The following is a 13,659-nucleotide window of genomic DNA, read 5'->3' as shown; positions in this document are numbered from 1 at the left end:
AAGTGAACATTTGAAGAAGAAAAAAACAACTGCAGCTTGGAGAGAGAGTAGAAATGAAATATAAGTAAGAGAGAAATATGGAAAAAGACAGAATCATGACACACAAAATAGATAAAGAACAGAATAACATAACAAAACATGATAGAGAATAAATAGAGAGGGAGCAGACAGGTACACAATGATGATACATGGAGGAGGGAGAGATGAAAACGAAGATAAGGCGGATATAGAGAAATATAAAATAAAAACATAGACTATGATGATGATGGTGATCCACATCACTTGTATGGCGTCATTTATTGTTCCAAACACTTAAAGGCGCCCGCTCCTCTAATTAGTCATGGACTACACATTTGATTGAAAGGATGTGTTTTGAGGCCTGCTTTAAAGCTTTCTAGCTTGTCAGTGTTGCGACATTATATTTACCGTGTGAGTAAAAAAAAAGTTTACACACCACAAAAATGCCATAAATCTTAAAAGATGTTTTGAAAGAGTGTTATCCCGAATTGTTTGGTATCATTTTGGTGTGTTATGTGTTCACGCTAGGATGAACAGGAGGCAATTCTACTTGTGCAAAAGTATTAAAGTATTTGCATGATTAATTTTGTTAGGGATGTTATTTGGATCTGCAAAGACCGAATAAACACCCAAATCTTAATTGTTTTATTCAAACATCACATATATTACTTTGGTGCAAGTCGATTTGTGCACTTTCTTAAACAAGTCTCCTGTTCATCCAAGCGTAAAGATAAAACACTCTTTCATAAGATGTATAATAATTTACTGTTCATAGATGATTTTTAAAATAATTAGCAATTTTCTAGGTGTAAACTTTTTTTTTTACTCACACTGTATGTATTGTGTGTGTTCATATTCAGAATGAGTATTAAGTTCATATTCAGTTGAGTAAGTTGTAATAACTAGTTGCCAAATAGTGACCATTTAGAGTTACTCCACATCGTCTCTAACTGCGGGGAGAAATTTAGTTGTTAACGTACCTTAGTCGGATTGTATGTATACCATTTCGATGTATAGTTGACCGTACTAACATAGCTATATGTAGTTACAACTGGCCCGGGACCTTTTTGTTGCCAACTAGGATTTCTAACTGAGAGGGCTTAATTGCAAACTAGAAATTATAGTAGGCCTAAGGATTAATGAATATCTGCCACGACTGCCAGTGCATTCTAATTGACGGATAGAAAGCATTTCAGTTACCACTTAGGCTTAGCAAGTTTGTATGTAAATGGGCCCAGAATACCATTTTCTAGTTTGGCAACTAAATTCTCTCTACCGTCTAATAAAACTCGCTGGCAAGATTTTTAGTAAAGGTTTTGTGAATAACAATGTAGTTGGAACTTAACACAACAGACTACCAGTGCTGCACAAATAATTATGTAAATTAATCATCCAGACTAGCTATTGTATTTACTTTTCATTTATTCCATCCAGAAAGTCATCTCCACCAGCTAGAAGGCACACATCTAATGATTAGTTACCAAGAAGTGTCAAGCTAAATTGACCAGCGGTTGCTCCATAGTTGGTAACTAGGTATTCAAGTGGGCTACGTACTATAGGGCCTAGTTGACAACTAACATAGTATTTTTTTATAAAGAATATAGGGCCAGGCAGATAGGAAATCACTTCCCATCTCAGTGCTTTAATTGACTGCGTGCTTCAACGTTGTGTTTCCAGCAAGGCGCCGTTTGATGACGTCATTGGTATCAAACAGGCGCGGCGTACACATCACCATCTACATTACACACCACTCAATGGGACGTGCGGTTGCGACCTGACCCGAGTGCGCTGCGCCTAATCATCATAATATATCCATTTAAACTATCGCTGTACAAGCTCACACAGTACTATGCAACCAGAAGACGCGGAAAACCAGACCCCAAAGCAGTCTCCTTCTGAGTTTCTCACCATGGGTTTAGTGGATAAATTTGCGCTAAAGGTAGGTGGATTCATTGATCTAAAATGTCATACTAGATTGTTTTATCAGAAATTTGAGGTTTGGGTCACGTCATGTGCGTGGTTGGAGCGTAACCTCGACTATTTATATTTTCACAGTTCATGTGATCGATAATAACAGGTCCAAGGTCCATTCTCGTGATCTGTGTGTATTGTATACAGTGTGTAATGATGTATACATGTGCGTGGCGCCGTATTACCACGTACCACTATACCAGCTGTGCACAAGTTCAATGCAAAAGAGATAGCCATAAATTCTAATACAAATTACGATAGGCTACCTGGTTAGGAAAAAGGAGTACAAAATAATTAGTTTTTATTTTGTGATTAACTTATAGGGTCTAGTTATAGCTTTAAGTTTATAATGTTGATGTAAATTTGTATTATATTTAGATGCAATATACTAGACTTTTCAGGTAAAGATTTTGTTTACAAGATATTCAATAACAATTCCCCCCAAGCCCCCCCCCCCCCCCCCCCCCCCCGACTCCGGGGTTGGAGGGACCGCATGCGTGTTCCCAAAATCTCTGGTAAAGCCAAATGGATTCTTTTTTGCACGACAAAGTCCTACCCGCCATAAATTTAACACCAGAGATGGCGGGTGCTTTTAAAAAAAGGGAACATGTATATATATGCGCACCCTATAAATAACACTAAGTGGGGGGGGGGGGGTAGCAATTAGCAAATACCATAAAGAAGAAGAAACTACCTTTTTATGTGAATAGACCCTTGTCTCTAGCTCTGAATGTGACATGTGTGATGTTTCTTCAACTTGTATTTTTTAATAATTTTTATGAATGCCAATAACTATACCACATTTTTACATTACAGGCTTCAGTCATTAGATTTATAATTTGACTAGTCTTGGGTAGGCATTATTGATGACCAGCTAAACCATGAATTCAGGAAATTTGGCATCAAATCACATTTCACCTTTTAATGGTTTTTCTTGCTAATTATATATTACCCTCTTTTTGCTTAAAGAGAAGGTTGAGTTCTGGGAAGAGGTGAAGGATAATTTGTGAGCGTTATCATTCTTATTATGCAGGTGTGGAAGAACATCAGATAAGACATGTTCCCTGAAAAGCATGGCTCTTCAAATGCCTTTATATTCTAAATATGTCATTTTTATATGATTTTTACTCCACGTGTTTGTGTAGTCCCATATACATCTTTCTGTGTATAGTGTTTGTAACTTTACCAAGACTCGGCCAAATTTCTTATCATTTTGATGATTCCAGAACCTTGCAATACACACAAATTATTATATGCTAGATGATCGACCTTTTCTGGTCGATTCCACACAATTTCTTTCACAATGCAATTGTATGACCAGAACTCAACTTCATCTTTAAGGGGAAGACTGTATTTGTGTATTGTTGTATGCAGTAGAGGGCAGCAAATTTTAGCATGTCCGTTTTGGGAGTATGAGATCATTATTACCTCATTACATCTCCAAATGGAGATCCATGGCTCATGTAGACACCACTGTAACAGGGAAGAAATATATGATGGTGATGTTAGCATGATTTAACCCATCTCAGCTTTCATTTTAATATATTTTGAGTTAGCAGGGGTATTAGCCCTAAATTTGTATATTGTTAAGTCTCTATACAATAATGTTATGATTTCCGAAATGAGTTGTGCATCCTGGTTGCATGAAAAAGCAACTGACTATGTTTCAAGAAGCTATATGTACACAATGAGGAATTACCGGTAGAATACAGATTAATCTATAAAGGCATTGGATACATAAATGTAGAGGAATACAGCCAGACTAAAGAGTTGTTTCTACAATGTAATATTGGTAATGATAATTATAATAATAATCCAATATTTGTAGATAAATCTGCCTTCTCTTTGCTTGATTGTTATTGTAATATTAATGCAGCTTAATCAATAATGATGATTTAATGATAATGATGATCATGATAAGGATAATGATAATTATAATATTGATAATAACAATACAATATTGATAATCACCGTCGTCGTCATCGTCATCATCATCATCATCTGATCACCTCATGATGATTCGAACCCAATCTGACAATACATGTATTTCTACCTACACGTAAATTGTACATGTATGTTGTCAGTAATTTGGCAAACCCCACCTTCATGCACAGTGTAAGCTGCTACATGTTGGCTAGTCTGCACAGACTCTATTGTTTAGCACTTACACGACTATATGAAGCCTTGTGCAAAACTTAACTTTGGGATTGTATTGCTATAAAGGGTTTAAGGAGACCATCTGCAGTCTTACAAGGCAGGCCATGTTTTACAAACTACAACTAAAAAAAAAGGTTTACCCCTGCAGGCTGCAAACTACATGTACACGTAGGAAGTTTACATTGAAAGGTCATCCACAATAATTGCAATGAATAATCTCATTTATATCCATTTGTATGTGGACAAGGTCAGGGGGCTGGACTCATTATTAGTTATACATGCTTTCATAGGTACAGGTATATGTAGCAGGCCTGTAATCATCAATTGCACTATGGCTTTATAGACACATTTATCCTGTCAGCATTTTAGGACATTTTAGACCTACTTTTGTGAGAGCCATTTTGCATGTTGAATCTGTGATAGATAGAGCATATGGCGTAACAATCTTCTACCTCTCAGCAAACCATGTTTGTAATTAATCATTAGTTAATATCTAGTTCATTAAAATTAGCCATTGTCTGGTTATATCTTGTCTGGCTTGTCTGCTTAGAGACAAAAGGCCTTTACATGTACAAATGTAATGCCCTTCTGGCTTTCAGCACACAGCGTACGACATGACTGGCACAATACTCGCTGCATTACAAATCAGCATACACATGGATTTACCTTTCGACAACGTAAATGTTGTGATCTTACTGACCTATTTATGAATGACCTTCGCTATTAGAATTGCCAGTGTATTTTATAGTTTCCTATCAGCAATGCAATTTCATTTCACTTTTAAAACCTCCATTGGCCACTTAAAGTTCGTGGTGCTTGCCCTAATAAATTATTGTATATGGGTACATGTACAAAACCACTATTATTGTCTCTTCCCTTATATGTTTTGTTTGATAAAGACTTATTAAACCATGAGAAATGTGAAACATTCTATATCTTAATCGCGGTAGAGGTTTACGGTACACCATGTGTAAAGTCCTAGAAGGACTAAGGAAGGGGATAGAAAATAGAAGTGAAATAGAAAGGCGAGAAAGTGGAGGTTGGAAGGAAGAGTATCTTTCGGAAGTGAGTATAGTCCTGAAAAGGACTGTAAACCAGAAAGTTGTAGATAGGATGAGAGGTTTGAGTAGAAGACTGGATTGAGTTGGAGAGTTGAGTAGAGTTGCAGAGCAGGAGCAGGAGAGTAGACTCGACGTTTCGGACAGGTTGACTGTCCGTCTTCAGGAGTATATCTTGCAATAAAAATATTTTTAGTTTTGGTTTTTTAGTTTCAAGATTTCTGTCAAACACAATAAAGGAGACCAATCACCCAAAATGGTTCACTTATCCTCAACATGAAAATATCAATATGACTGATATCATAATGATGATAACAATAGCAACAACAACATGATGACAATAACTCTTGTAGGTACTGGGCTTTAACTGACCTTATTTTTTCATTTGGAGGAGTTTAGTAAGCTAGGCAGGGCTCAAATTAATTTTTTGTCCACGGGGGCTCTTCCCCCCCCCCCCCTCCCCCCCAAAAAAGAGCCCCCGTGAGCCTTCTCACTGGGGCTCTTTTAGTGTTGATGGGGGCTCTTTTTTATACAAATATCCATTGAATTGGTACCTATGATACTCCTCAATTATTTGCTATTTCATCATTATCATTTCAATCAGCATTTTCCCTCTTACAAATTTACAAGTTACATAGCTGTTACTGGCCTGTGTATATAATATATATGCATACAACACCGATCTTTATGATGTCTTTAACGTGACATATCTTCTTCTCCCCTTGCAAACGAGAAAGAAAACAAGGTCATTAAAAGAGATTAAGCGACAAATAATGATTGTGATTCAAATTTATGCGAATATTTGTTTGAATAAGCACTGCTATTCACCAGAATCTTCTTTGTAAAAGCAACTTTTACAAATCTCAGCCATGCTTACTGAGTTGAGACGTTCCATTCAATGTAAAATACTCACTAATCTGAAAGTGATCTTACAACACAGTGGCAGATTTGCATGGCTGAGATTTGTAAAAGTCGTTTTTACAAAGAAGATTCTGGTGAAAAGCATTGCTTATTCAAAAAAAATCCTTGCATCAATTTGAATCACAATGATTATTTGTCGCATGATCCTTTTATTAAATAACCTTGTTTTCTTTTGTGTTTGCAGGGGAATAAGAAGCTATGTCATGTTAAGAAATCATAAAGATCAGTTGTATTATGCGTATATACAAATGATACCAGAACAAAATATGTTGATTATCAGAATGTCATTTTGGAATACCTCTATACAAATACCACATTTTCTTTTGCCCGTATCAGTATTAGTATGATCCAATATAAAGCTATTATTCTTTATTTAATTCAGTATAATGCTTTTCCTCAAAAACAGTTTTGCTATTTTTTTAGGGTTGAGACACTAAGGAATGGTTTCAAATGTACATTACACGAACCATGAACCATTGCAAAATGATGGTGGTTCTCTCTCTCTCTCTCTCTCTCTCTTTATTTTAATCATGCATTATCAACTACATATAAAGCAGCAACCAAAAACTAAGGGTTATCTGAGGATAGGTGAAAGTAAGAGTTAAAAAGAAAGTCATGCTACAACGGCGCTTCACTTCCCCCCCCCCTAAAAAAAATAAAATAGATTAGTAGTCCTCCTCTCCAGCATCCCCCCCCCCCCCCCCCCCCGCTTTAATATCACATTTTCACTTGGCAGCCCAAGGGGCCGGGGGGGGGGGGGGGGTTAAACCTCCTAACCCCCCCCCCCCCCCCCCCCCCCCCCCCGTAGATCTGCCCATGTTACCACATCATTCCACGACATCTTGGTCTTCCTCTTCTTCTCAATAGGGACTTTTAGATTTGCGTGGACGTGGACGTGTTACATCCTTTTAAGGCACTGGCAGTCACATGTGCTGTCCTTTTAAGCACTGGCCCTGCCTTAAAAGGAGATCACACGTTGCAATCAACGTTCTCATCGTGCAAATCTAAAAGTCCCTAATATTGATTTACTGGTCGAGGTTCATTATTTGCTGGTCATTTCAAATCAACAGATTTCAGCGGGTTAACGCTTTCACAACAAAAAACTTCTCCATGACCATGTTTCTGCCCTTGCGCGATCGCCTCCAGCTCCAGCAGACATGGCGCGGCAGCGTGCACACGTACCGCTACTAACGGCGCAGTAGGCCTATAACCACTGCTGACGGCGGCACTGCACTGCGAGCTGAATTGGTAATAATAGGACTACTCATGAAACGAGAAATCTTGCACGCTAATCTAAGTTCCATTTCATTGGTTTAAGGTTTGAAAATTGAAACTCAATATTGTGTTAAAGTTATAACAGAAAAGATGATCTTTATTTTATAATTCCACGGGGGCGATTTTTTAATTTTGCAATCGCCCCGTGAGCAACCTGACGGGGCGATTATGTTGCTCATGGAGGCGAATCGCCCACCGCCCCTGTGTATTTTGAGCACTGAAGCTAGGTGAGTCTAGGTTAGGATCGAGTCTCGTAAGGTGATAGAGGCAACTTGTACAAGTCTTTCAGATGCATTTCCATTAGCCTAAATTAGTTTCAAGATACTTGCAGTAGGCCAGTTCAGTCCGAGTTTTACTTGTAACCTGCTTCCTGGCCAAGAGATCCCTACTTGCTCAAGGTATCAGCTCTAGCTTCAGAGTTAACATGGTAGAAGTGAATCTTCACTAAGGCCATTAAAAAAATATACATGTTTAGCGTTTCTTGTTTTTTTTAAAAAAAATTTAAAAATTTTTCTTTTTGAATGAAAAACACTGCTAAAATGGATCTATTTCTGATTTAAAAAAAATTAAAAAAATGTCGACGACCATCTTGAAAAATAGCCCGACTGTCGGGGAAAATGTAGCGAGCGGCCATTTTTAAGAAGAAGAAGAGAAAAAAAAGGGCCTCCTCCTTGCTATTCTTAAAAAAAGTAGGACGCTAAACATGTTTTTTTTTATAATTTGGCCTTACTGGTGAGTTACCTTGCTAATTGGCTTAAAAGCAGGCAATACTCTGGCAATTAGTCCTAGTTTGGTTGCGATAGTTCATAGCTTGAGCAAATACATGAATATCCCAAACACAAGGATGTAATGGCGATCTATGTGCATATATCCTGCGAACAACATGGTCAGAATTCTTGCGTTTTACAATACATGCGCCACCAAAAATATTCTGCAGCTTCACACTAGAAGACCATGATGACAATGTCAACTAGATTTAATCCAGATCGAAAAGCGAAATTATGATGTGCCTGGACTGAGCGGCAGCTAGCGGGGTGGGCTCCCGTTGATGTCTCACCAGCGTGCGATAAATAACTAGCAAGCTGATTTGTCAAGAAAGTTGTCGACCCATCTCCCAAATTACTGCACTAGAGTGACGCAACTGAACCGAATGAGGGCGCCAGGATTGTGAAACGCGAGGATTAGTGGGCTTCTTTCCAACTTGGGCTAATGAAAACAGGTCTCAAGTAACTCTTCAATGACACCCCCAGTAATGAGGATTGAAATCCATAGGAGTAGCCAAACAGATAAGGTATTTATTTTCATTGATAGACATAATTTTTATTTTACTCTGTTATTAAATTTAAGATGAAAAAACCCATCAAATAAAAGTACAAAAGCAACAAAGGAAATGAGAACTCTTCAAATTGAAGTGGCTCGTTGAGATCTTCAGGAAGTTACTTCTGACCAGCAAGACTTAAAATAAAACTAAATCACTACAGAACACTCTGAAATATACATTAAATTGATATCTTTGTATATATTTTGAGGAGAAACATGCAGTATATTTGAATATATTGGCATGTAATGACAGTTCATACATGTCTGAAGTCTTTAACCCATTCCTTACAGGAACTTAGTGATGTCTGTACTAAGCCTATGGTAATGATTGAATCATTGAGCCCAGTAGTCAGCGGGTTAATTATGATCCCCACAATGTGTCAGTGCTCTTGATATTAAAGTTGACCCATTAATGCAATGATTTTAGGCAGGGAGCAAAGTTCTAAGATGCACAGGGAGGAAGTTAGAGTCTTGTATCCAATTAAATTGTTATCCTTAGAGGAAAAATGTTCAAGAATGTAGTTTCTTGTTTTATTCTTAAGTTGCAAATATGTTACTTCATAACCGAACAAAGAAAGTTCAACTTTCTGTTCAGAATTCTGTGTCCCTGGACAGTACGTACATGTACTTCCCCCCTGCCTGCTTATTTTCAGATTTTGCCAAATGTGAGTCATATGGAGCGTAAGCAATGGCTTTTATGTAATGACTAGGATCGCCCCCTGCTAGACGCTCTCTCTCCCTCTCTCTGGCTGCCTGACTGACTGACCCCCTTCCTTCAGTCCAGGGCGCTTGCCAAGGATTTGTCACTTTGCACAACCTTAAAACCGGACTTAACTCGGCATTAACTCCCAGCAAACTCAGTCAAAGAGGACCAAAACAAGAGGAGGGAAAAGCTTGGCAGTTGATATTTTAATCAGAGGGCTTTTTCTCCGTGCAATCAAAGAGGGGCATCCATTAAAGGGAGATTTAAGGGAGATTTTTGAGCAGTGTATGTTTTCTGCGATTGATTGCTGAGCAGGGACCGGATCAAAGTCAGTATGTACCGATACACTATAATGTATCAGTTGGAGCAAAAGCGGATAGAGCAAGAAAAACGCAGCAGAGATCGAGAGCGTCAACTTCGTCACGCCGCACCGATTAAAAAGCTCGATAACAAGGCAGCCGCTCTCAGACAAGGCCGCGTGCAAGTTTGGGTAAATGCCGTCTTTTTCTTTTTCCGGTGCTTGAGAAGTTAACGTGGATCCTGTATTTTTGTTTCGATCTCTTGCCTTTCATTTGTGGAAGCCCCAACCGAAGTTGCTTCTTGATCATGTCGCCTCGTGCTAGAGTTCTAAATTGTGAAGGCAGTTGTTGCGACTTTATTGAAGTGGCAGAGCCGGTGCTTGTTAGAATTGCCTCAACAGTAAGAGCTTAAATTAACACACTTTTCATCAGATGAGGCTGCCATGTACAGTCTTATAAAGTCTTAATGCATCATAATTGATAAGCAAAACAATGCATTGTATAATTCCTTTTGAGATGGCTTTGCCATATTTCACCACATGAATGCTACTCATTTGTGGGGAATTTGAATGATATGGTTTGAATGACATTCATGAATTATGAATACAATTCATGAATGACATTCATGAATTATGAATACAATTCATGAATGTAGTGCAGTGAAGTTTCAATTGTTGTATTATATTTGAGTTAATCATGCCAGGATTAGAGAATATTATCATTGTTTATTACATGTACCTACCGCAAAGAGTAAACTATATCAAGTTCCAATTTTATTTCATTCATTGAACTGTAAATGATTACTTCATCAAATTCAACCATATCTTATTATAGTCGGGTTAAGAATACCATGATGTTGAAAGGACAAACAATGTTTTTCATGACACATGCTTGGTTGAGCTGCAATATTGTTCTGTTTCTCCATTTGGCTTTTTATAATCTACTCATTTTCACAAAAGGACCATTTCCACGGCCAAAATACCATTTTGAAAAAAGCTTTGATTTTTTTGACTGCCATGCATTTACTCTACTGGAAAACCTGTCAAAAAACGTCGATGCTTGCTCATACCGATTGTTTGGTGAGTAGTGCGCACGTGCGACTTGTCGCTGCTTTGCATGAGATAGCATGGAAGCGAGGAGAGTCACGGAACACACAATCGTACCGAAGTTTCGAGAGCGGGCTTTTACACTGCAAACATAGATGAAAGTTCGACAGAGGTGGATTTTTTATTTTGGTTTTTCATCAAAAAACGTAATGTAGGAAAAATCAATGAGTTTTGCTTTGCTGTGTAAATGCAGCTAAAGGTAGCGCTTGTGACAGGTGTCAGACTTGGGTCCAATCAATTAGATGCTGACTGTAGAATCTTGGAGACCCTGAAATCAAGATACAAGACGATCGAGGCCTGGCAGACAAGTTTAATAATGCATGGCGTGGAAATTACATGTAGAAATTAACAAGGTTCATTGACTGAATGACTGGGCGTCGTTATTGATATTTCCTTCAATTCCATCTAGTTATAGATATAGGCTCGTAAACATGGTCTACTTATTTATGGAGCACCGAATGTCAAGTTCTGTACTTTGTATATACTACAGATTATACAAAATCAAAAGCAACATGAATCCAGTTGATTGTTAATGTGTAAATTTTGACAATTCTGGTCACGATTGATGATGATTTGCCTTTGGGGCCATTCCATGCAATATGTCCTGTATGACTACAGTATGATATTTTACATCCATGAATGAAAAATCTCAGGGTACAAAAAGGGCTAATGATATTGATACAAGAAAGCAATTGAATTGCATTCAATGGTCATGTCAAGAGATTGAATAGTTAGAGAGATATGGGACAAACTGCATATACATGAACTGTAGTGCCCTGTTTCATGAAAATGGATATCAATAACAAATGCTAACTTTCTATGACAAATTTGCTCTCAGCCAGTCAAATGCCAGGATTTCAGTACCGGTAGTGATAACAAGTTTTATTGAACATGGCCTAGAATTGCCCTTTTGGCCTTTTCTTTTTGCCAAATTCCATGGAGTCCATTTTCATGTCTTGATAAATCAAATTCCACCAGATGGTCGGGCAAAATAACCAATAACCATCGAAAAAGTATTTCTTCCAAATCTGGATCAATATCTTATAGGCTATGCAATATTGTAGGTATTGTATTTGTACGAAGGCTATATACAGCCCACAAAACCGGCAGCCCACTAGTTCAACAAGAACACCGAAGTAAGTCTCACAGGCCCTCTTTTTGAGGGTTCACTTGACTGGTACTTCTACAGCTTTAAAATGTTTACTACGTGTAGGCAGCACTTGATATCATCTCTATGAAAATTCTACAGCAGAGTCATTTCCTTCATGGGGTTTTATATATAACATGAGTGTAATTTATAGCTTTTTCCGATGTTCCAGGGCATAAAATTAACTCTCTCAAAAACAATTTCAAATATTTGTGTACATCTGTAGGTTACACGTAGACATGTACGTACCTGACAAAAATGTATTTAACAAAAAATACAGTATCATCAACATTTTGGTTGCTTGTCATTCATCAAGGTTTATTGACAAGTAGAAGTTTGTACATGTACTGTATGCATGTGTACTTTAAGTGAAAATTCAATAAGACTTCTCAAAAGTTCAACTTTACTATTAAGTACTAAGTGATGTAATTTCCATGGTCATTTCCCCCATTATGGCCTATGCTGAAAGACTGAGTTGAGAATACTTTGGGACAAGAAATCGGCTGTGAAGGATGTAAGACTTGGATTGACCGAAATCGATTGCATATATAAGGAAAATTTGGGTATTGCATGACATTACATTGTGAAGAAACTGACTAAAAGCAGTCTGGAAATGTTGATTATGTACAGTAGTACATAAAAAAAACAATGTTTTTGTTGTTGTTGTAATGAGTTTTTTTTATTTTTTACTGTTTTGTAGTGATCAAAATGACAAGAAATTGATGTACATGTAGTCTTGTTGGAAAACATGTGCACTGCACACAGAAGTGGATATATGGGAATAGGCACACACGTTTAGTCTGGTTATTTCAGATTAATTTTTGAACTCTTGGGCATTTGAATAGCAATCTTTTCAGGGGCATTTCAATTGTGATATTATAGAAGGAGAAACATTACAAATTACTTTTCATCTTTACCAGTTGTTGTTGTTGTTTGTTTTTTATGGCGTTTTTCATCGTTGTTGGATGATTTTCGCCACAAAACTCGACCTCCTCTTTAAACCATGCTTTCCATTTTACTTTGGCCTTCTCACCTCCTCAGGATAAATTTAGAACATGAAACCCTGGAATTGAAGCAAAACTTGACTTTCCTCATATCCTGCTTCCTAAACAAATTTTGGGTGAGAAAAAAATCCAAACAGATGGAAGCTAGGGAGGGCTGAAAAGCAAAAATGTAGGGTCCAAGAAAATTGAAGTGTGAATAGGCTATTAAAGTGTGACCAGGTTTTTGGTTTTATTAGATCAGTACTAGGCTATTCGTTACTCTTAAAGATCAATGGGAAAGATTGTTTAGGTATTTTCGGACTTTGGTACCCCGCTCCTCCAGTGTGAAAAATAAAAACTTATTGAAAATTACATTGTAGCTTATTTCCTACTTAAATTTATGCCAGAACTACATGTATAGTTTGCAAACTTTATCAAAACAACTATTTCCATTAAGTAGAGTTTGACATACAGGTATTTCCTTTTCCTGTGAAGAACAATTCATGAAAGCAATGCAAAAGGTGGTTGCAACATACGTCTGTTTGGAGCCAGAAGGGCATTAACTCTTTAAAATATGTACTTTAACACATACTTTATGCCCTCATGGCATCAAATAGATGATGGTTATTGTCAGACAATTGCCAATATGTGTAGAATCAATCACAGATTAAAAACTTCATAACTTTCCGGTCCTTTATATA

The 13,659-nt window shown here is 37.5% G+C and overlaps 1 protein-coding gene across 2 annotated transcripts in view; it reads left to right on the top strand.

The window, feature by feature from the left end:
* The first annotated feature begins 1,638 nt into the window (after positions 1-1,638).
* LOC105446089 (type-1 angiotensin II receptor-associated protein-like) overlaps positions 1,639-13,659 on the top strand; it is a 32,699-nt gene continuing 20,678 nt past the window's right edge. The window contains exon 1 of one of the 2 annotated variants that reach the window (XM_030986786.1): positions 1,639-1,957. In XM_030986786.1, coding sequence (XP_030842646.1) covers positions 1,868-1,957 — 90 coding nt within the window. In that variant the 5' untranslated portion in view covers positions 1,639-1,867. Of the gene's footprint in view, positions 1,958-9,406; positions 9,914-13,659 lie in introns of those variants that run through there. The other variant, XM_030986785.1, reaches the window with a different exon arrangement.

Source organism: Strongylocentrotus purpuratus, unplaced genomic scaffold, assembly GCF_000002235.5.
Source record: "Strongylocentrotus purpuratus isolate Spur 01 unplaced genomic scaffold, Spur_5.0 spur5_scaffold_16, whole genome shotgun sequence".
In the NCBI taxonomy this organism is placed as follows: domain Eukaryota; kingdom Metazoa; phylum Echinodermata; class Echinoidea; order Camarodonta; family Strongylocentrotidae; genus Strongylocentrotus; species Strongylocentrotus purpuratus.
The sequence above is the reverse complement of the archived record's forward strand: the minus strand, read 5'-3'. Positions and strand labels throughout refer to the sequence as shown.